Source organism: Cebidichthys violaceus, unplaced genomic scaffold (genome assembly GCF_023349555.1).
Source record: "Cebidichthys violaceus isolate CVI_PGR_0920_01 unplaced genomic scaffold, fCebVio1.0.p SCAF_6, whole genome shotgun sequence".
Lineage (NCBI taxonomy): Eukaryota > Metazoa > Chordata > Actinopteri > Perciformes > Stichaeidae > Cebidichthys > Cebidichthys violaceus.
In genome coordinates this window covers 4,986,725-5,010,575 of record NW_027176816.1, presented here as the reverse complement: position 1 = coordinate 5,010,575, position 23,851 = coordinate 4,986,725, and the positions used below count along the sequence as shown (strand labels likewise).

The 23,851-nt window shown below is 43.6% G+C and overlaps 2 protein-coding genes across 3 annotated transcripts in view; one reads left to right on the top strand and one right to left on the bottom strand.

Moving 5' to 3' along the window:
• Positions 1-20,119, top strand: part of LOC137888986 (leucine-rich repeat-containing G-protein coupled receptor 6) — a 37,671-nt gene extending 17,552 nt beyond the window's left edge. Inside the window, exons 3-18 of the mRNA XM_068732526.1 lie at positions 3,905-3,976; positions 6,004-6,075; positions 9,875-10,090; positions 10,263-10,334; positions 12,251-12,319; positions 12,799-12,870; positions 13,028-13,099; positions 13,504-13,572; positions 13,952-14,023; positions 14,323-14,388; positions 14,510-14,581; positions 15,018-15,089; positions 15,617-15,742; positions 16,586-16,740; positions 17,968-18,048; positions 18,146-20,119. Of these exons, the coding sequence (XP_068588627.1) occupies positions 3,905-3,976; positions 6,004-6,075; positions 9,875-10,090; positions 10,263-10,334; positions 12,251-12,319; positions 12,799-12,870; positions 13,028-13,099; positions 13,504-13,572; positions 13,952-14,023; positions 14,323-14,388; positions 14,510-14,581; positions 15,018-15,089; positions 15,617-15,742; positions 16,586-16,740; positions 17,968-18,048; positions 18,146-19,395 (2,608 nt within the window). The 3' untranslated portion in view covers positions 19,396-20,119. The remainder of the gene's footprint in view (positions 1-3,904; positions 3,977-6,003; positions 6,076-9,874; positions 10,091-10,262; positions 10,335-12,250; positions 12,320-12,798; positions 12,871-13,027; positions 13,100-13,503; positions 13,573-13,951; positions 14,024-14,322; positions 14,389-14,509; positions 14,582-15,017; positions 15,090-15,616; positions 15,743-16,585; positions 16,741-17,967; positions 18,049-18,145) is intronic.
• The window catches only part of ube2t (ubiquitin-conjugating enzyme E2T (putative)), a 54,721-nt gene extending 31,534 nt beyond the window's left edge, over positions 1-23,187 (bottom strand). Inside the window, exons 1-7 of one of the 2 annotated variants that reach the window (XM_068732529.1) lie at positions 23,076-23,187; positions 22,334-22,443; positions 22,168-22,237; positions 21,963-22,068; positions 21,744-21,842; positions 21,221-21,304; positions 20,744-20,868 (exon numbers count right to left, since the gene is read on the bottom strand). In XM_068732529.1, the coding sequence (XP_068588630.1) occupies positions 20,752-20,868; positions 21,221-21,304; positions 21,744-21,842; positions 21,963-22,068; positions 22,168-22,237; positions 22,334-22,442 (585 nt within the window). In that variant the 5' untranslated portion in view covers position 22,443; positions 23,076-23,187 and the 3' untranslated portion in view covers positions 20,744-20,751. Of the gene's footprint in view, positions 1-20,743; positions 20,869-21,220; positions 21,305-21,743; positions 21,843-21,962; positions 22,069-22,167; positions 22,238-22,333; positions 22,444-23,075 lie in introns of those variants that run through there. The other variant, XM_068732530.1, reaches the window with a different exon arrangement.
• Positions 23,188-23,851: the final 664 nt, after the last annotated feature.

Sequence of the window (23,851 nt, the reverse complement as noted above, 5' to 3'; positions counted from 1 at the left end):
CTAATCCCTTTGAACCTCAAATGGGGTGATTAAATTAATTCACAAAGCATATAGCAAACCTCCCTTTGCTCCATTGATATTGATAACAAGAAGTGTAATTACCCTTCCCTTCTATTGACCTCAGACACCTCTCATTAAGCCATCATTTAGTGCTTTGATCAGTGAATCTACTCTCAATTCAAAACACGCAAAACCTGCACGCAACTGTCATACAGCATGAAGAGCATGAAGAGAGACTTCATGTCTGTGGATTAATGAGAGGGCAGCATTGCTGGCGATCAGGTACAGACTTTGAGACTACTCATCCGCTGACATATCAAAGACTTCCCCTCAAATGTTCTCCTCTAATATCAAAGATGCACTATCTATTTCTTATCTAATTGCAACTTGGAACAGGCAGCCGGTGTTTTAAGGGAAATTGTCCCCCTAAAAGCCCTTCCTGAAAACTACTTTGGAAGGCGATCACGCTCTCCACCTATCATCAGAGTCCATGCTGTTTTTACCTTAAGAGATCCCATGTCAGTCTGCCTTCTTCCTTTGAATCCCGTCATAATCAGCCGTTTGAAACAAGTCTCTCATGCTCATCTTATCATTATCGGAATCATCACTCACCTCCTAAATACAGAGTTGAAATCAGCCTATTCAAAGTAGCCTGATGAGAACAACAATCTCACTGGATTTTTTTAAAAACCCTCTGTGACTCTTGGCTTTGACTCTTTTTTTTGACACACAATATTACCATCTTAAGTGAACGTGCGTGGGATATGGTGCTAGCTCCTGTTATCGGTTCAAAACTAAAACTCTGGAATGTGCTCTCCAACTATCAAATCAATTCAGTCCAAATTTCAAAGGAGAAAAGTGGCAAGTTGTGACCAACGCTGCCCTTCTTGTCTTCTTCTTGGTAATAAGATTGTCCGCTGATAGGCCAGGAGTATAACGTAGGTGAGGGTTAAGGGTTTACAATATTGGTTGATACTGATGCTCCAGGTGCATCACACAGCTGGGACTATCTAGGTCAATTTAAGCTTTTTCTTTTAACACGGCCAACATTGGGTTTTGTCTGCTTGTGTTTTTCTCTCTCTCTCACACACACACACACACACACACGCACACTGTTTTCCACATGTCTATATTTTACTCCAGTAATTTCAGAGGTTAACGCCAGGTTAAGTGGTTGACCCTCCGGCTGGACCTCCGAACAGAAGGAGGGATAACATTTCTATTGATGGACCAAGGGTGAAAAAGGTCATACATGCATATGTACTGACACACACACACACACACACACACACACACACACACACACATACACACACACACCCTCTCTCTGACAATAAGACCTGTTTATCCTCGCCTTCTTTCATCATCGACTCCTATCAGCCATCCTGGCCATGCTACCGTTATGGTGTCCTATCACTACCTGAGATAGTATCCCAAAATATGACGCTGTCTCTGCTGTCTAGGTCTTTATTCTGTCTTTATTATTTTGAGGCAATAGGACATGGTGATACATGGGCTAATCAGCAGTTAGCATGCTTCAGTGATGCCCTCACAGATCAGCTCTGATAGCGGGGTGGTCTCACCTTTGTTACCACTCCTCCCACTTCTCTCCCATACGTTTGAACTACACACTAGCCTCTGTTATTTTATCTATGAATCACGTCAATCGAGCTGAATTATGCTGAGGTGGAATTTTTATCAACCCAGTCCAGGGGCCAAGAAAAATTCCAACCATCCCCAAATCAAATTAAAAGAAAAAACAGTTGGAGCCACGGCTTGACAAGAGCAAGGCGCCTTTCATTAGAATGAGATTGATGTGGAGTGACTAGGAGGCTAAGTGCGGAACATTTACTCATACGTTCGATCATTTACACACACGTACACACATAAATACGCACACTGATATCATGGAAACTGTTGGTCAATGGCAACTGCCGATGTTCTGTTGATGTCTATCAAGAACGTCTGAACATTTCTTTCCTTTTTCAATATCCATCTTCACTTTCGACATAATTATCCATTTGACAAATGAAGTCGGCAAAAAAAAGCATGATTCCACTCTAATGCTGTTTTGGCTCCAATGGTGCGGCTAATAGAGAAAGGCTGGTTGGCAGTAGGATATGCACATCATACCATGGCCTTAACTACCATGTTTGTTTTCTAAAACTCTAATTTACTGGCCCTGCTCATCCCCCCCACTGAAGACATTTATTTTTCTTTGGTGCTACCTATATCTTTGTTTTGTCCAATGCGTCTGTAAGTAATCATTGCGTTTGAACAGGAACCGAAAGAAGGTACTTAGGGGTCTTTGCAGAAATGGGCTTAGATCTATTTTACTGGTGTCAGGAACTCAGAAAGGTCTATTGAAACAGTTACCTCTGGAAAAGTAGCTATCGAAACGGTCCCCGGTGACCAGCTTGTGCAATAGAGGAAACTGAAATGGTATTGAAGTAGCAGACCTATCGTCTGCAGAGGAACAACAAATGGGCAGTGTACATGTTTCTTTACGTGTGCTTAGTGCAAATTGAACTTTATCTTGAAATAAGAATGAATATTAGAATGTGTGAGGTCAAAGAGCAGCAGACCAGCTCTGTGATCTGTCTTCCACGTCTGAAATCTGTATTAAGACCTCATGTGACGCAGTCAAAGTCTGTTTGAATGAGTTTTGACTGTGGTTTGAGAGGCATGACTAAATGGCACCACAATAGCTTGGATAAAGATCAGTCCGTTTTGTATTCTAGTATGCCGATGTGGGTACGCATCTAAGTGTACGTGCGGTGTGTGTGTGCCTGTGTTGATAAATACAAGCTCTACTAGAGTTCTAAACTGGGCTGAGTGTGAGATTTGGCAAGCGTGGGAGGGGTTGTGTGGTTTGCCACTGCACAGTAATAAGACTGAGACATGTTGACATGAATATCAGATGTCAGAGGGAGTTTGCTGGGAGCTCTCATCCATTACCATCTGGGTGATAGTGGCTTGGAAAGGCAGGCAGAGTGCTATATCAATATTTCAATATCCTGGCACAGATGGAGCAACTCAGCCAGAGGCAGTCTGCATGAGACTGAAATGTCAGGCAAATGTCACCTGTAGAGCAACGGTGTGAGGAGGAGCATGCCAATGAGTGACTTTTAACTTGTGTGTGTGTGTGTTTAGTAAAAGTGGGTGGTCTCGAGCTGTGAAGACCAAATATGTGTTTAAACTGAGCTTCCAGCTCATGACCTTGAGAGTCACTCTGTTGGACTGAATGTTATTTATTTGGACATCTTATACACACTCACAAATGACCATTAGGTGCTGTGTTTGATAAACAAACTGATTGGATTGCTTATGTGAAATGTGTGTGGTTTCTCTCCCTTGCTGTCCTCAAGGCCCCTCAGAACGAGCCCAATTTACCTCAAGGACATAGAAAATAGCACACGAATCCACACTGCACACACATATGCGCTCATGTGTGCGTATACACCTTACTATACACACACACACACACACACACACACACACACACACACACACACACACACACACACATATAAACACACTTGCATGCGCACAAGCAAATATACTTTCAGGCTGCACTGGTTGACCCAGTCTCTGTCTCATTCAGTTCAGTCTTTACTCACTCATCAGAGCTCCCAGGATTGGTTAAGGTTTCAGGGTGTGCTTTGGGCCAATAACAACCACAATGAAGGGAATCGAATATTGTTATTTGCATACTGCCCCAGCAGTAACCCTGGAGCAGGAACTCAAGGATGAAGTCATACAGCTCTGTCCAAAAACTTAGAATAAAGCAAAAGGCAAAACTTCTCTTAAGAGACTTGTAAAGTTTTTCGTTTATGTGCTTAAATTTCACTTTTTACTTGTATAATTTGTTTTCCCTTTTTTGATCTGCGTGTTTCTCTCCTAGGCGTATCTCAGGGAATCAGCTGAGGTATATCTCAGGCCACGCTCTCCAGGGTCTCCACAACCTCAAAGTTCTGTAAGTAACCTTATCCACCTCCCACCCTATCGCTCTCTGGTGGTTCGGTCCACATCCCAGGTGTGTCATTCCACTGAAGCATTATGGGGTGATAGAGTTGTGCTTCTGCCTTGAATAAAACACACAGGCTACGCATCATTAACTGTAGTTAAAGTTTATGGGCTGGTTCCTTCATTCTCAAACAAGCCCTGTTTCAGTTGTAATCAAGCACACACGCACACGCACACACACGCACGCACGCACGCACACACACACACACACACACGCACGCACGCACGCACGCACGCACGCACGCACACACACACACACACACACACACACACACACACACACACACACACACACACAGGTGTAATGCAGGGACCTCCCAGTCACACCACCCACCGAGATTACAGAAAGTGACAAAAAAAATCACTTTAAAGTGCCATTCAAAGCTGTTCTCTCAACACCCCATTTCTCCTAGTGTGTTCGTAGCCTTATGATCCATGGCCACCAACTGTTAGTGCTGCAGTGAAGTATAAAATCACAAAAAAAGTGCAAAGCAACCATAAAAACCAAGGCATTTTCTGACTTGTGACCCCTGCATCTAATAAGTTGCTGCTATATTTTGTACTGGGTGAGAGACAAGGGTATTAAGGACGTTTTCATGGTCCTTGGCAATCAATTCCTCTTAGATCCTCGCTGAGAAAAGTTTGAGAAGCTCTGCCACAGATTATAAACTTAGCTAGAGAATTGTGGTTTGTAATTTTAAGGGAATCTGGGGGATTACCAGGCACACAAGTTGATCTGCTTTCACCTTGTGTTGTGAAACTCACCGAAACCAGCCATGAATCCTCGGCTATTATGTCATTACTGCAGAAGGGCACACATATCCTGGATTCGTACACAACTGAAAGCATTCATGCTTTGCACTGAAACATCCTAGCACACTTTGGAAGGTCTTTTTGACCTCAGAGCAGCTGAGCTGTTGGTTTCCTTCCTCAGTATATTAGTTGAAGTCAGGCTGTGTCACAAATGGACCGCTGACCATGTGTAGGGTAACCACAAGCTGACTTCCTGCTGACGCACACACACACACACACACACACACACACACACACACACACACACACACACACACACACACACACAGGAGGTCATGAACCCAGAATGGAGTACAAGCTTCCCCAAGGGAATTTCTTTGAAACAGGAAAAGGCTCAATTGGATGTATTTATCATGGCATCATCGTCCCAGTGGAAACATTCCCCCGATCCTCTAAAAACCTGAGCAACATTTTTTTCAACACTGAAGCATTGATTGTACAGAACACAATTGTGAAATATTCTACACTACGAAAGAATGCAACACATTGAGATAAGTAAGAAAATAGTATAAAGTAAAGTAAAAGTATGCCCTTTACATCTTGAGACACCCAGAATGCACTCAGTATATCTAAATAAATTGATAGATTATAAATAATTCAGATGAAAAACTGTCTCATACTTGACAGTCGAGGCATCAAGGTTATTTCATGCCCACAAACAAAAGATACTACATTGTTATAATAACTTTACTGCAAGCAAAGATTTAACTGTTGTGACACAAGGCCTCACAGACTCACAAAGAGGCACCATGATACCACAATAAAGGCAAAATGCCGCTGCTGAGCGCGACAGACGCTACGCCTTGTGAGCTAATGTCAGACTACTGGTCACGATAAAAAACGTTTAAAGAAAGAGGGAGAGAAAGACAGAGTAAGCAAGGGAGGGAGAGGAAAGAGAGAGGGATATTGTTTGCTCGCCACTTCCTCCTCGACGTTTTGCTCCATTCTTCTGAAAATGACATCAGCAGCCCACCCAAGGAGCTTCTCTTTCTCTTTTCTTCTACCCTTCATTCTCTGCTTCTCCTCAAGCTTTCACCGGCCCTTTCCTTTTTGTCAGATTTCCCTCATGATGGAACTATTTGTTCTGCTTGATGTGCCCTCATACACACTCTATCACTTATAGAGCTATTACCTACAACTCAATAATCTGTATGTGTCTTTCAGGATGATACAAAACAACCAATTGGAGAGACTTCCTGATGATGCTCCATGGGACCTACCCAACCTTCTATCCCTGTGAGTCTCACACACACACACACACACACACACACACACACACACACACACACACACACATGTACACTAATTATGTTACTCTACCTCATCTAGCAGGGAATGAAACATCCCCTGGCCACCCACCCACACAACTCAGCTCTAACCGCAGTGCAGGTATAGAGTACTGCTAACATATTACAGACCATACCCCAATAGTTCTGCACTGTACTAGGAGTCACAGCCTGACTGTGTCAGTGCAGTTCATGGTAGCATCTGGAAGCCATGAGGGAAACAGCAGACACTGCAGGCCAGGGAGAGCATCTCCAATGAGCTGTGAAACAACCCCATTTTCCATCAATTCCCCCTCTCTTCCTCGTCCGCTCCTCTCCTCCGTTCTTCTCCCACCACCCACACCGCTATCCCCCTGGCTAATGAGAGTGTTTGGTGGCATAATTGTCTCATCTGTGGGGTCAGTGTACATGTGTATGTGTGTGTGTGTGTGTGTGTGTGTGTGTGTGTGTCGGCGTGAATGTTTGGGCGGATGCACGTGGACCACCTCATCTGTAATTCCTCACCCCTACCCGTCTCTCCCAACTTTGTACCGCACACGTACAAATCCCTGCTTTCCAAATTAATAATTCTTTGTAAATACCCGTAAAGCCATTTCCTTCATCGCACAGACAAATTGCTGGAGTTGTAAAATAGCAGCGGCGTGCACATGTAACTCTTCTACCACCTACAACGTTTCCCTGTCTGGTATTAAGCGGGCCTGCTCTCCCTCAACACAGTCACCAAGCCTGCACTCACACATGCCGGTCGCAATTATTACATAATTGCCTGACTGTTCGAGCTGACCATGATCAATTTGCATAACCGTTACATTCCATCATCAAGAGAATTTAAGGCCTATGTTACAAATGTGGCAGCTGGGTGAATAAAGTGTCTACCTGAGCTTCTAATGTCAGTAAAAAGAACACTTAAACAAAGAGCTGATGGGCAGGTTCTTCTGTTTCAGCTCATTATGTGTTGCTTTTCTCTTGATTTATAGCAGGGAGTCTCCCCTACGGGTGGAGCACTGTGTTTGACAGCTCTGGAGGTATGCTAGAGACGTCGCTTCCATCCAGCTTTTCTAATTAGACAATTCACATAAGAATATTGGGATGGAAACATGGTGTAATAAGAGTAGCGTGGGTCATTTAAGAAATCGCTCAGTACAATCGTAGCGACTGTGTGGTGGACAGCGGATGTGCTCAGAGCAGACAGGTGTTGGCAATCAGAGCAGAGAAGGAATTGAGAATTAAGTTGTCTGGTAGTAGTAAATGAACAGTGTAGGTTTCAGTTTATATATGAATAAATGTGGCAGATCCTCAAAACTCAAGAAAGCTACATTAATCAACTGTTTTGAATCATGTTTTTGTTACGTACAGTTTAAGAACAAGCTAGTTAACCAGCACCGCTGTGTGGCATTAAATTAACAGAAACATACTAAAGTTAACCGTTAATAGCAATTATTTCAATAAGAATGAATCGTCAACTAAAATGTCATGATCCTGACAGCCCTACCTACAAGCAACCACTATGGTTTAGCTCACTTGTGTGTGTGTGTGTGTGTGTGTGTGTGTGTGTGTGTGTGTGTGTGTATGTGGAATTTTAGGATTATGACTGTTTTCAGTTTATGCGTATGTGTGCACACAAGCAGGTGTGTGTGTGTGGTCTCTCAATTTCTTCACATAGGGATGCTCTCAAGTAATTAAACACACAAACACACACAGTGCAGACACACACACAGAGCCAGGTTACAGAGACGCACCTTGTCATTACAGTAATGATAAGCCCAGCGGAGAAAGATTACTGGAAAGGCTTTGGAGAGTGAAGCTTGTTGGCGCCTCTCACTGACATAAAACACAGGTAAAAAGAAAGAGAGACAGAACATGGGTTTTAAATATGTTTAAATGTATAAAGGAGTCTTTCATCTAAAATAAATCACACTCTTAATCTCAGACACAAATCCTTCTGTCAGCAGTGAACTGAAGCTGAGTCAAGAAATTTGTCTCCCTGTTTGGAGCGGTCTAATTACAACACATAATGCTGAATGCTGTTGTTGTTTAGTTATGAGGAGACGGACAGTGTTTTGGGTCACGACCCACAGGTTAAGCAGCGTACTCGCCACTGATGAGTTCCACAAGCCACATAAATCAAAATATCCCTGTTTTTATAGATTTGACTCTATGGCAGTGAAACACGCTCCTTCAAGTTCCTCATTGTATAACATGTTGGCCATCTGGAGAATTGAACTGGGAGGCATGTCCACAGAACTCCTGGATCATTTAAGAGAACTTTCTCTTTCTGTCTCCATTTCTCTCTCCTGTAATCGTGCCTCAGACTTTGATGTGATGGACAGGAAATAGTTGCTGCTTTATTGGCTTCTGTGGAACATTCCTGGTTCTGTCTGGACCTTCTGGAGACCTGGCAGGTCCACCCAGAGGAGCAATTATTATTTTGCCCTGGAGAACAAAACAGAAAGTTGAAGGGTCTTCCGTAGCTTTCATCCTGCGATTTGGGTCAGGGACAAACAATGTCCACAGTTGGAGTGCACAGGATGTACAAGGATGATGAAAATGTGTGCTCAGGAAGTAGACAAGAAAAGAAAATTTCTTGAAGCTGTTTGTGTGCGCACATACACACATTCATGCGTATTGACATGTATGCTGGAGGGTGTTTCCCTGTGTGCCTGTGTGTGAGCATCTGCCAGTGTATACAGTTGTCTCTCCTGATGGAAAAATTCCCTGGGGAGAAAAGCCCAGAGTTCAGAGTTCAAGTTCAGATTTCACTTTGATGATGCTGTTTGTTTGGCGAAGCCTCCGAGGGTTGAGGAGGCCGAGGAGGAGCTGTAGCACCAGAATCAAAGAACCACGGTAGAAGATTGATAAGAGAGGATGTTTGAAAGCCGAAGAGTTAAGGAGTGAGACGCAAAGGGGTTTCGCAGCGGCTGGGAGTGCATCAATGAAGATGTAAGAAACAAAATGTGAGTGTGAAAGGGGCCGGAGGGAGGAAAGGGAGATTAATGAATGAGTGTGAAGGGCCAGAGAAAGAAGAATAGCGAGAGGAAGTGGTCTCAGCTTGTCAACTCTGCCCTGAGGGGATCATTCATCACTATGGACAGTGTGTATGCATGTGTGCATTTACGTGGGGGGGGGGTGTCACAGTCCGCACTCGTTGCCTCTGGGTTGAGGACACAGAGTGAGAGAGGGGACAAAGGTTTGTTGGGTTTGAAGAGATGAAAGCACATGTGTGAGAGCACATGTGTGTGTCCGGTGTTGTGTTTGTGTATGAGTGGTGGAAACGTCAAAGACTGATGGCGACAGCGAGACTCCACTGGAAAGAGTGAATGAGGGAGGAACAGCTGAAGATGCGTCTTAAACTGTTCCTCTTTCCGTCTTTCCCCTTTTCCAGGACATTGAGGGAAGTCTGCTCACACAACACAATTAGAATGAGGTAGAATAAAACAGGCCCGTCACAACTGTTCCTACACGTTTATGTTTTTCTCATCATACATTTCTTACGTGCATGCCTGTGCTGGTGAAGCTAGACATGGCTTATTTAGCATGGGAATAAATCATAATGAGGAGCTTCTAAGACGCTGCAGCAAAGATGAAAGACGGAGAATAAAAGATGTGTAATTCTCATAATAACCTTTCTGTAAGCCAAAGTGTTTCATTGCCACGACATACAACCACTAATGCACGCACAAGCACGGTTGCACAAAAGCAAACAAACTTTGGTGATTATCTCGCTTAGCTCAGTTCCTCTCACCCTGCAGGCGTCTTGATGCTAACCTGTTGTCTGAGGTTCCTGCCGGGGCCTTTAGAGGGGTTCGCTCCCTGAGACACCTGTGGTTGGACGACAACTCCCTCACAGAGATCCCAGGGACGGCCCTGGACTCTCTGCCCTCCCTGCAGGCCATGACGCTGGCCCTCAACCAGATCACACATATCCCAGATTATGCATTCACCAACCTCTCCGCCCTTGTCGTTCTGTAAGTGACATCTTGATTTGTTTACTTAAAACTCTCCCGAGTCTGGGTTTCTCAACTTACCAGAGAAAATATTCATTCCGTTGACTTAGAAACGGGCGGTGATGATTGAGCCGTGGAAACATTTTAGAGACAGTAATTTCTGATTTGTAAAATATTTGTGCCCTTTTTCCAGGCATCTTCATAACAACCACATCCAGAGCATGGGCGCGAGATGTTTTGAAGGTTTACACAGTCTGGAGACACTGTGAGTATCACACACATCCACACACACACACACATGCTTTTTGGATAGAGGTTACTATTGCAAGTTCAACTCAAGAGATTTTCACTACCTCTCTCTCACACTCTCTTACACACACACGCACACTTAAATTTCATTATATCATTGCTGGCTTTGTGACGGTAAAGTATCAGCAAGTATCAACGCTAATTCTGTATGGTTGTATTTCAACCACAATCAATAGATACTGTATATGAAGAACTTTCTGTGTTTGAATGCAGCACTATTTCTTTTTGGTGTTTGGTGTTACTTGAAACTCTGCAATGATTGTGTTTTTATAAATCTCATGTACCAAGTGTGCCAAAGGATAATGAAGTGCAGCGCTAAGTCATAATGATGAATGTCCTGGTAATTTTCAGCAGGTGCTTTCTCAAAACCATAACCAACAAAGTTTCTCTTTGATTATCTTGAAGTAACACCAACAGATTCCTCCATGTTTTGTAAAAGTACTTGCCAAGCAGCGCTGAGGTCAAACATGGCTCAGCCTGGCTACAGGAGAGCTGTTTGAGCGTACGTGCCGCAGCTTTGATAACTACATCGTAACCACACACTAATATGGAAACCACAGGAAACTGACAGCCTTATGACAGAGGTGGAGAAAGAAAGCGAGAGAAATGCACACAGTGCAACTGTGTCTCCTGCAACATTCATGGTGGTCTGATGAAAACCGTTTCTGGCATGCTGCTTAACAACCTGTTGAAATGTAAAAAAAAAAATCATGCGTTCCTTTTTTTATGAGCATGTGTGTGGGCACATGTGTGTGTGCGCAGATAAGCAAGTACTTCTGCCTGTGCCCTCAAAAGCGCATGGCCAGCTTAACACTCAACTTAAAAGCCATTATCCATGCTGGGAAATGTGAGGGAACAGGGTGTAAGTCAGGGGAGCCATGCTTAAGGGGATGAAGGGAAACTAGAGAATGAGAAAAAGAGGGATGGAGCTCTCTGGACAAGAATAGTGTGTGTTAAAGTGTTTGGGCCGTCAGCGGCGAGCAGAGACAGATGATTCAGCGGGATAAGATGACAGGTGTCATTGACGTGGGGATTGCGCTGGTATGAGGGGTTAATCTCTCACAGCGGCTTCGCTTATGAGAAATACGAGAGACCATCTGCATCACCCTCCCCAACCCTTGTGTGTATTATAAAATCATTACTACGAGGAGCCGTCCAGGGGACTGCTGGAAAACATAACTGCATATGCAAACAAGACGGAGCAGGCACAGACAGACATTTCACAGTATCCACTGATACTTTGGGAAAACACACACACATATCTGGAAGTACTTCATCAAGGGCATTCACTTGGAACGAATAAAAACAAACCCAGCTGACTATGACTTAGTACTTTTAGATATCCTTTGACCTGGGTGGCTAAGAATCTTCCACGACAGCACGCACACCCAGGCACATGCCTTAATATGGCAAAAGGCATACTATATAAGCACAAACATGTACACTGCACACTTTTCCCATGTTCACAAGCATATCTACAGTACATACTCAAGTACAGATAAGAAATACAATAAAAAAACAACTTTTTCCTGCCACCTGCGTATGAGCTGTGTCAACTAAATTATAGCAATGATTGTTTTGATGCAGCGTTTCCTCGGTAACTAATCAGAGACAGACCTAAATAGTCAGGTCAGAGCAGCAAAGGTCAAGGGTCAAATCCAAACCTCACACTCTACAGCTGTCAGCCGCTCAGAGTGGAGAGGAAATGGCTGCGCATGCATATGCAATCAGGCACACTTTCTCACACACGGAAAAACTGAATATCAAATATGGTTGAATTATGATTGCAGAGAAATAAAACCTCCATCATGCCTTGGACTTTTTCAATATACTTTTCAATCACCATTGTTTATCTTCTTCTCTCTCTCTCAGGGATTTAAACTACAATGATCTGCAGGAGTTCCCTGTGGCAATCAGGACACTGAGTAAGCTTCAAGAACTGTGAGTACATAGACACAGACACACACACACACACACACACACACACACACACACACACACACACACACACACACACCTGCCTGACATGACTATCATGGTTGCGTTATCCCAAGTAATCCCGTTAAGTGATTTTAATGTGGCACTCGGATACAATCTCTCTCGCCCTAAGCAGGTGCTGGCTACACACCCACGCACTTGCTCGCCTGCACGTACACACAGATGTGCACGCACACACACACACAAACCATGTTTTCCCTCAGCTTCAGCAGATGTTCCACGGCGTGCATATGTGACACAGATACAGCATATGTGTGCGTGTTTACATCTCATTTATCCAAAAATGTTTTTCAGCTGTGCACTGGCAGGTGCAACATGAGGACATATGACTTGCCTCTCGGTCTTCTAAACTCACACACACATTCACAAAATCAGAAACATATTGATAATCTCTCTGACTAACTATGTTTTTATATTTGCAGGGGCTTCCATAACAACAATATCAAAGCCATCCCTGAGAGGGCCTTCGTGGGAAACCCTCAGCTCCAAACCATGTGAGCTTAATGCTTCATGCTACAATGTGCACATATTGTATTAAATAAACACATCATTTCTATTTCATGTCAACATCATGTACAGCGCAACTCATTCCTAAACACAAATGAATCTAAATATGTCGGAATCAATCTTCTCTTTCTTTCTTTCCTGCAGTCATTTCTATGAAAACCCCATCCAGTTTGTGGGAAAGTCCGCTTTCCAGTTCTTACCCAAGTTGCACACACTGTGAGTATGCGGTCAGTAGGAACCATTCCAGTGAGTTAGCCCAAACACTGTTTAAATCATCCTCTGTCCCTAGCAGTGCGAGTTGAATGGACATGTGTAATGGCCTACTGAATGATGTTGTGTTAGCGTATTGCTGTGCTCTGTGCTGATGTGGTAAGAGAGAGTGTGTTGTAAGAACATGTTGAATGGTGTGACTTATGATGTCTTGTGAGACAGCCAAAACAGCCTGTGTTGATGTTGGAGGAAAAGTTTGATGGCTAAAATGAGCTGTTAGACAAAGTCTGTGTGTGTGTGTGTGTGTGTGAGAGAGAGAGAGAGAGAGAGAGAGAGAGAGAGAGAGAGAGAGAGAGAGAGAGAGAGAGAGAGAGAGAGATTTCTGACACTTTTTTTCATTGTTGCTGCAGTTCTCTTAATGGGGCAACCCAGATTCAAGAGTTTCCTGATCTGAAAGGAACCACCAGCCTGGAAATTTTGTAAGTGTCTCCTTTATCTCCACAATCACACACATGGTATTATTTCATCTAGTGGAGATTCATCACATACAATAGCAGAGAATTGGAGAAGACAGATATACAATCCTAGTCCAAATACATAAGAGAAAAAGAGAGGCGAGAGATAAGGATAAGAAAGAAGGAAAAAGAGAGAGAATATGTGTGTTTTAGGATTCTAGGAGAGAAAGGGACGGTACAGGACACTCAGAAACGGGAGGGGTAAGCTAGTTATGCCAGCCAGTGACAGGTTTGGCGAACCTACTCAGCTTTCTGTCCGACCAAGTTAGACTCACAGAACTGGGGAATCCTTTCGCTTGCTTGCACTTCGACAATGATCAGAGGATTCTCATTTTCTCTATAGGACGCTGACTCGGGCCGGTCTCTCAGCTCTCCCTCTGGATCTGTGTGAGCAGCTGCCTCGCCTCAGAGTGCTGTGAGTACACACACACACACACACATGGGAGGGAGGGGGGTGAGAGGTATAAAAACTGATACACAAAACCCAACTGTGGAGAGTTATGCCACCAAGCTAACATTTGTACAATCACTGTGCTATGAAATCCAATCACCCCCCCACCCTCAAAAATGACTGTCCTGCTATATTGACTTGCTCACAGAGCCGTCTGTTAGCTCAAATAATCCTGTCACCCCCATAATTTCCCACGCTATAAATCCACAGCTGGTCACTGTGTTTATATGTGCTTTGTGTGTATGCTTTGTGAATTGTTGTAGGGAGCTGTCTTACAACCAGATTGAAGATCTGCCCAGTTTTTACCACTGCTCTGCACTGCAAGAGATGTGAGCTCAACACGCAACACAATTGCACACACATATGCATCCAAATCAACATTTTAATCTGTTTACCTGCACTTTTTCCATTATTCTCATGGTTACCACCATTGTATTTTTCCCCCAACAGAGGGCTTCAGCACAACCAAATCAGGAGGATAGAGTCAAGCACCTTCCAGCAGCTCACCTCTCTCAGAGCACTGTAAGTCAACCTTTGTCGTAACAGTTCAAATTCATCGTCTAGATCAGTGGTTTGGAATCAGGACCCCCACCAAGGGGTCGCAAGATATCTGAGGTTTCAACGGATAATTAACAGGAAAGGAAAGATGAAAAACAAAACATTCTTCTACAGAAAATGTTCCTTTTTTCCTTCTTAATTACATGATAGTTTCACCTCTAAACTATCTTAATTAAACTACCTGTGGAAGGAAAATCACTCCTAGTATGATGAGATGTTTCAAGTAGACATTGGTTAATTTTAAAGGATCATGAGCCGAAAAGGTTAAGAAGCATGGGTCAGGATTAAACTATGGAAACTTATGACCCATTACTGACATCTAGTGGTGATGGAGATACAATATTCACAGTGTTATTACAATTCCTTTCTTTCCACTTCACTTTACTTTGACTTATTTCAGTGATCTGAGCTGTAATATGATCGAGTGGATCCACCTGGACGCCTTTGCCTCGCTTCACTCTTTGATCAAACTGTGAGTAAACACACATACATTTCAATCACTGAGACTCTTCTCCCTTTCATCTCCTTCTGAAGTGAAGGCATTCTGAATTTGTGCATCTTTAATTTAAGTTAAGCTGTGCGCCAGAGCCTTCGCCTTATACAAACACTCCATACTTGACTGTGTGTGCCGCAGAAAAACATGTTGTCTTTGGCTGAGTCTACAGAGAACACTGATATGCATTTATTGTTTGAAAAACCCCTCTGTGTGGCCAGGAGATTCATCTTAGGTCATGCCAATACAAACTGCTTCATTGTGTGAAGTATGCGTAGCTAAACAAGCAGATACACTACATCTGACAGGAAGTGTTATCTAAAGGGAATCTGATAGAGCCTTGTCTGAACAGTTTAAAATATCTATGAGACAAGGCCTTTTTGTTACCAAGGATGACCCTCGGCAATAAGGGAAATGAAAACACATTTTGTGAACACTGACGTGGCCTGATCTGACACCCACCCTCTTCTGTTTCTTTCTCAATTTCGATTCCATATTTATTTCAGGGACCTGACGGAGAACCGTCTCAGCTCAGTTCCTGTTGCAGGTTTGGGGGGTCTCACCCATCTCAAGCTGAGGGGGAACACTGAACTGTATGAGGCCTTCAGTCCTGATTACTTCCCCCGTATGAGGTAACACACACGCACACACACACACACACACACACACACACACACACACACACACACACACACACACACACACACACACACACACACACACACACACACACACACTCTTTTCTCTCTTTCTTAAGGTTTCTTTATATGTTTTATTTCTCATCAGAAACTTACGTAAGATGACTACTTACCCAGGTGTGTAACCTGTGGCTGTTAAGTACAATGAATCCCTTCCCATCCCTTCAATTATCCTTCCTCTCCAAATTTCTATTCAATACAGCAAATATATCTTCAATATACTAAAAGCAGCCATGGTTGACAAAGCATTAATTGCACTGTATCCCTGCAAGCCATTCCTGAGCTGAACTTCAACAATGAGGGAGCGTTTGTCAGCAGCAAGTTAATTCTTGTTACAAAGATCCCTGAAGGCCTGGAAAGGTGCAGTGAAAATGGAGAGCGAGTTTCAAAAGATATAGGAGATGGCAGGTGATCAAGTGGCAAAGTCATAACTGTAGATCATAATCCAAAACAGCACGCCCGGGGGAGAGACATTGTACAGTAAATATTTGCGTACAACCATCCACAACAAGGTCAGCTGATCCAGACCTCAGAAACATTTCCCTATAGATTGTGGGTAATTTTGCTTGATTTTTCATATGTATATTCATAATCACCTGAGGACGCTTTGAAGCGTTAATGTGAATATTCAACATTGTATGTAAAAGTTAAGCTAGTAATGCTCAAGCTCACATTAAAATGAATATGTGCACCTTTCTTTGTGCACTTGTTAGACCATCTGCTGTGGCATTTTTTCCCCTGGTCTTTTGTCAATACTGTTTCATCTGTTGGTTGCAGGGTAATAGAGATGCCTTATGCCTACCAGTGCTGTGTGTATGGTTCCTGTGATAGCTACAAGCCAGCCGGCCAATGGGACACCGAGCAGAGCAACACTGACGAGGACCTACACAGGAGGACCGTGGCTATGTACCCTATCCACGTGGACACACACTGTAAGAAAGCACTCCATTACAATATCTGTGTGAGCACATATGCAGTATACCACACATGGTCTTGTTCGCGAGTGAGGGAACAATGGAACGTGAGATTGGCCGGAGAATCGGAGCAGCTGGGGCGGTATTGCAGTCGCTTTACCGCACCGTTGTGACGAAAAGAGAGCTGAGCCGCAAGGCAAAGCTCTCTATCTACCGGGCAATCTTCGTTCCTACCCTCACCTATGGTCATGTGGACTGGGTCATGACCGAAAGAATTAGATCGCGGGTACAAGTGGCCGAAATGGGTTTCCTCAGGAGGGTGGCTGGCATCTCCCTTAGAGATAGGGTGAGAAGTTCAGTCATCCGTGAGGGACTTGGAGTAGAGCCGCTGCTCCTTTGGAAAGGGGCCAGTTGAGGTGGTTCGGGCATCTGGTGAGGATGCCACCTGGGCGCCTCCCTAGGGAGGCGTTCCAGGCACGACCAGCTGGGAGGAGACCCCGAGGGAGGCCCAGGACCAGGTGGAGGGACTATATCTCCAAACTGGCCTGGGAGCACCTCGGGATCCCCCAGTCAGAGCTGGCTGATGTGGCTCGGGAAAGGGAAGTTTGGGGTCCCCTGCTGGAGCTGTTGCCCCCGCGACCCGATCCCGGATAAGCAGTCGAAGATGAGATGAGATCACACATGGTACACACCCGGGACAGAGGGGTAGAGTTATAGACAGGAATCTGAGCCCAACATGTGTGTGCTCATTGTCGAACTATTGACACAGGCCCACTTGAAACGTGTCAGAGCGTCGCTGAAACCACAGCTACACGGCAGCTGACACACACTTGCACTCGAGTAGCAGGGCATAAAATATAAACACCAATAAACCAAAATGAAGCTGAAATCCAAACCATTAGACCTACACCATTAAAACAAAGTGAACAAGTGTGTAGTGTATCAAAAGATCCAATAACAAAAGATGATTACACCATGACGTATCACTGATTAAAATGTATTCGCCTAAAACTGTTAGAAAAACAATCATGATGATCAAATTTCATGCAAGTGCCAAGTATCTTCTACAAATATTTTTGTCTATTTCATTTACGACAGAATGTTAAGTCACCTCCTTCATTGCAGCAACCCCATGAAGCCAGTGCCACACACAAACTAACATGCATATGCTGTGTATATGTACGGCTGCAGAATAAGTCGTCACAAAACCTTACACAAACTAAACCTGACAATGTTTTATTCCAGATGACCCTGACCTGGAGGAGTTCCAACTAGAAATAGAGGAATCCAAACTACAGACCAGTGTCCAATGCACACCCACTCCAGGTAACTGAAATTACACCTTCAGTGATGGTCAGGCTGATAGTTTTGTCACTACATGTATTTGTTTGTTTATCTGCGGTTGATGATTGATGTGTTGCAGGTCCCTTCCGTCCCTGTGACTCTCTGTTGGGCAGCTGGCTGGTTCGTGTGGGCTTGTGGTCCATCTCCTTGGTGTCTCTTCTGGGGAACTCCCTCCTGCTCCTCTCCCTCTTCGGCTCCCCCGGCTACCTGTCACCACTCCGCTTCACTGTGGCCTGCATGGGTGCTTCCAACCTGCTAACGGGTGTGTGCACGTGCACCCTGGCCCTTGTGGACGCTCTAACCTTAGGAGAGTTCGGTCACCACGGTGCCCGCTGGGAGGGGGGTCCTGGCTGTCAAGCGACGGGATGGGTCTGGGTGTTTGCGTCTGAAGCAAGCGTGCTGCTGCTGACTCTGGCCGCTGTGCAGTGCGGCGTGAGCGTGACATGTGCCCGTGCCTATGGGAAGTCCCCATCCCTCGGGAGTGTGCGTACATGTGCACTTTTCTGCCTCACTCTGTCCCTCACTCTTGCCTCTCTCCCACTGGTAGGAGTCGGGGAGTACGGGTCCTCGCCTTTCTGCCTTCCCTCACCCCTGCCTCCCCCGTCCTCTCGACTACCATCCTCCCTGGGCTTTCCCTTGGCGCTTATTATGATGAACACCCTGTGCTTGCTTATAGTCACAGGCTCATACATTCGCCTTTACTGGGAGTTACTTAGGGGAGAGTGTGAGGGCTTGTGGGACTGTGCTATGATTAAACATGTTGCCTGGCTAATATTTACCAATGGCCTCCTCTATGTACCAGTAGCCTTTTTCTCCCTCTGCTCTCTGCTGGGTCTCCTATCTCTGGGCGAGGAAGTGCTAAAATCAGTTCTCCTGCTTCTCCAGCCCCTGCCTGCCTGCCTCAACCCCCTCCTCTTCCTTCTTTTCACACGAGACCACACCCAGTTCTTCTTCTGGCCTCACCCCAAAGCGCGTCCACAGCTACGCCGGGACCGCACACTGGACTCGCTGGTTTCTGTGGAGACAGAGAAAAGCTCCTGCTCCGATTCGTCGACACAGGTGTCACTTGCTGATGCCGACGCCCTTTACAGTGGCGGGTCCTCTCTCCAACCCCAACTGGATCCCATCAGGTTTTCCCACTGCTCCTCTACTTCCTCTGTTCCTCTCATCCCTTGCCAGATTCCCACAGCCAGAGATAGAGACAGGGTGACAGAAGGAAAGAGCCTGAACGACGAGGAATGTCTCAAGAGTTTAGATCAAGACATGATTCATAACACTTGCCCCCTGTATCACTTAGCCATGAGTCCCTCTCTCCCCTCTCATCCATGAGCCTCCAAGCTAGCTGGGACACTATGGACACTAAAGGACCATCATCAAACAGCAAGGCCCTCTCTGGGTTATCAATCCTCAAGAACCTCAGAATGAGTCCACACAGAGACTGTAGAGTACTCTAGGGAAGTCTATGAGAACACAACAAAGTGCCTCTGAAAATGGAGAGTGCAACTAAAAGTTCCCTTCAATGTAAAGACTATTAAAGGAAACACCCCACTACAACATGTCTGTTAAAATAAAGGGACGATTTCAGACACTACCCAGTGGACTGCTTGAGTCATGGACTCGCATGACAAAAAGAAAGCTCAAAGAAAAGCTGTTAACTACAAGGAAAATCTAAGCATCAGACAAATCAATGGTTAAGCCAGGAGGAGTTAAGGTAGAACCAGTAGAATTTTAAGTGTAAATGTTTTTTTTCTGAAATGTGATCATGAGACATGCAGCTTAGAGGTTACAGATTGTTTGGTTATATTTTAAGTGGAGTTCTCTTATTATTTTTATAAATATAAGTTCTATGCTATTGCTAAGGTCTGTTTCAAAGAAAGGGAGTCATTATCGGACATTTCTTTTACCAGAGTAAGCTACTGTTTCTCATTCACAGAAACGTTATAGTCAGATATTTCTTTGCAATTATGTAATAGCTGTTATGAGAATGTTATTCTTTGTGGCAGCAAAATGCAACAGATTCATACGGTTTACATGATTTATTTTTTTCTCAAATATGCAAATCTGCCCAATACGAGGCATGCAGTTATACAGACTGAATGGGATGTAGCTATCTTTCTACGGACACTAGAGTAGGCTAGCAATATGTACATACAATGTAACTACCTCTGAACTAGCATGGTATTGACTCACTACAGCCTTATGATGTTTGTCTCCCTTTTTATATGATAAACAGCAAATATATAATTTTATATATTAAGAAATAAATCCTTAGTTTGTAAAAAAAACAACTACTTGCTATTTAGGATGTACATACTTTGTATACAACTGGTATGCATATGTTTGAATAAAATTATTATCTTCATACTGTATATACCATCAAACACTCCGCTTATGCTACTACTGTGAAACACACCTGCTCACAACGCAAGAAGTCTGTAAAACATTCATTTAGTTCCATCAATTAGTGTTAAAATAAACTTTAATATTACAACACAAACATAAAAAAAAGTATACATATAAATATGTGGGTATTTCTGGATTAAGAAAAGTAATACATACATAGTGAAATCAAGTGTGTATTGGCACTAAATTAAAAGTTAAAAATCATACTCTTTACAAGCAGGTGTATAAGGAATGTTTGCTCTGGAGAAGAGAGACCTGTGGCTCTTACAGGCGAGATGGAAGCTACACACAGCTTCTCTTTGGTGGCTCCACCGCCTCCTGGTGTGTCCCGAAAGCCTCTCTTTTGCGGGATGAAGATTTCTGATCTGGAGTATTTTCTTTGTTGCCCTCCACGACTCCCTTGAACAAAGACAATTAAAAAGATATTTTAGACAAGGACATCAGATTGCCGAAATAAGCTCCCCCACATCCCAAAACTGAAAATTATGAAATGTGGCGGTCTGCATCACTTTGTTGTAAGTCCATCTTACATTCTATTGACGGACAACAGCACCACCTTGTGGGCAAAATATAACACTACATAGAACCAATTCCATGACGGACAGTACACCCATAACGCCCACTAAGAATAATGGAACCTACCCAAGATCAGTACATAATCTAAATACAACGTTGAAGAGGAAATCTGTTTCAATCATGTCCAAGAGTAAATGCATTCCAACTGCTTCACCCATAAATCATGAAGACTTACCCTGTTCTTCTGAACAGCATGTTCTTGTGTCCACTTCCTGGCCTTCTCTGTGAACAGCTGTTTGTTGTATTTGAACTCTGATGACTGCAGTCAAAGAAATGTGAGCGTCTCTTTAAATGTGTGTACGGCGGAAATACGCAACAGATCACAGTATCACAACTCAAATGCTCTCTACTGCAATTTTAAAAAAACGCAAAAGGCTGTATTTTTGTTGACCAGATGTAAAAGGTGTCTCAGACTGAAGTCTAAACAAGCTATTCTGGTATTTAACAAAACCTCTGGCTTGTAATAAAAATGCATGCTGGAAAAAGTCTTCAATTCTTTTTCAGGGGCAAATTTGAAGCATAGTGTTATTTAGTGCTCAGTCGTTCTAATGTCCAAAAAACCCAGCTCTACTGTCACACATACATTTGTATTACAATATTCACACAAACAAAAACACTAGAGTGTGATTGAGTTTCAACAGTATGTTACTCCTGCAGATAGTATGATAGCCGTGTATGCAACATTATGTGTGACTCACTATATCAGCCATGAGTGGGTCATCTGGATTGGGCTCAGTCATGAGGAGCTGAATGGAGGTGAGGACTGTGGAGATGTTTAGGGATGGCTTCCAGGCACCCTTAATAACAATAATAAAAAATAATAATAATAATAATAAAAATCTGACCGCAGACAAAGAAAACCAGATGATGAATGTGAATTAGAAACAGCTGTGTTTTTTGTTGTTGATGAATCCAACCTTTGGTGGGAGTTTGAGGGCATCATGGCAGATACGTCCTGAATTGTCGATGTTTGGGTGGTAGATGGGGGTCAAGAACCGCATTTTGGGAGGTTCAAATGGGTACCTACAAGAGGAAAACAGCAGGTCAGTCCTGCTAAACTGCGTTGATAACGTGAAAATGGGAGAGAGAACATACAAATGCTGAAGCTTTGAAAAAATGTACCTCTCTGGGACATTAATCTCCAAGGAGAAGAGTCCACCTTCATACGGAGTCCCTGTCCCGCCCACTATCTCTGTAAGTCAAGAACATGATCAGGTATAGCTAGAACACATATTGAGCTTGTCACATATGTGGTAAGTTGTTGAGAACATATTCTGAGAAGACTTACGTGCTCGGAGGTCGTCTATCCGCTCCTCGGTCTGCCAGCATGTTATCCCTGGAGGTGGCTCGGTGCTCAGCATCTGAAGCTCACGCTTCATACGGGAAGCCCTCTGCATTCTGGGAAAAATGGAGTGAATGAGTCTTGATTAATTGTTTATGTCAATAGTAACAAAGTAGCGCATCACAGCGTCTTAAATAAAGTAATGTATCTATTTTATCTCGTCCCATTTTTTTATTGGGATACATGCAAGGCTTTTGAAATGACAATAAAGTGATTTCGTATTTGCTGGTGTACCCTGAAACTGATATTATGGCCAATGTTAGGCTACAGCGTTATATATATATATATATATATATATATATATATATATATATAAAAAAACAACTCTCTCTCACACACACACACACACACACACACACCAGTGATATGAACGGCATACCACTCTGATTAAACGACATAAACCACTGATATGAACCTACAAGCGGCACGTGCCTGCAGGAAACGGTACATACCGTTAGAAAAGTAGCGGCAGACCCCCCTCCAGGGATCGATACCATCGGCCACTTTTCCACCTCGTCGTCACTCATATATGTGTTCGTTTTAACCACACAGACTAGCTTGTTGCTATGAGCTCCAAGCTAACGCTTTAGCCTTCTGACGTTAAAGCACGACTTCTTTGAGAATCTAATAACCACACCGTAGTCAAAACAAGATGTTATTTACTCGATATTAACTCACAATCACTTACTTTTGCTCCGGTTTCAGCAGCTGTCGTTCACTTAACAGCCGCTGTTACAGCTCAACTACACTACTCACTTCACAACACTGTGGGAGGACAGACGACGCGAGTCTGATTTGGATTTCCCTCCTCTTCTTCTTCTTCTTCTTCTTCTTCTTCTTCTTCTTCTTCAACGTGTATTTGCGGCTGGCAAACTAGCTTAGAGCTGCATTACCGCCAACAGCAGGACTGGAGTGTGGGAGAAGGGCTCATGCAGGGAAAAATAAATAAGATAACATTTGTTTTAGCTGTTTCTTTTCGAGACTTAATGATGTCACAATAAATATTGCCTGCTGTTTCCCCCAAGGGACCTGCCGATGAAAAGTCATGGTGTTTTTTTCCCCCTCCTTAGTGCTTAAAGAAAGTGATTTCTATTGATATTGGTTTTTTTCTACAATTATGTATGTTTGAATGTTTCTGTTTGGCTACAGTTTGTACATTTTCCGGTTGGGTGCTTGCCTATTTAATACAATGTATGGTTCGGACCTTAAGCCTATTCTCAGATGATTGATGATGTTTTCTTCCCTTCGTTTCAAGCCCAGCATCCTCCCAGCATTAACATGTCTTTGTATATTATATTTATGTTTTCCAGTTTCATTATCATCCCAATACCCTTACCATACTGATTGTGCACATGTCCTAATAAATATATTGGCTTTAGCTTTGCATATGAAACTTGTAGGTCTACATGCTTGATTCTGACTGTTTGACTGTTTGATTGGCCAGAATATCCACACATGGTCATT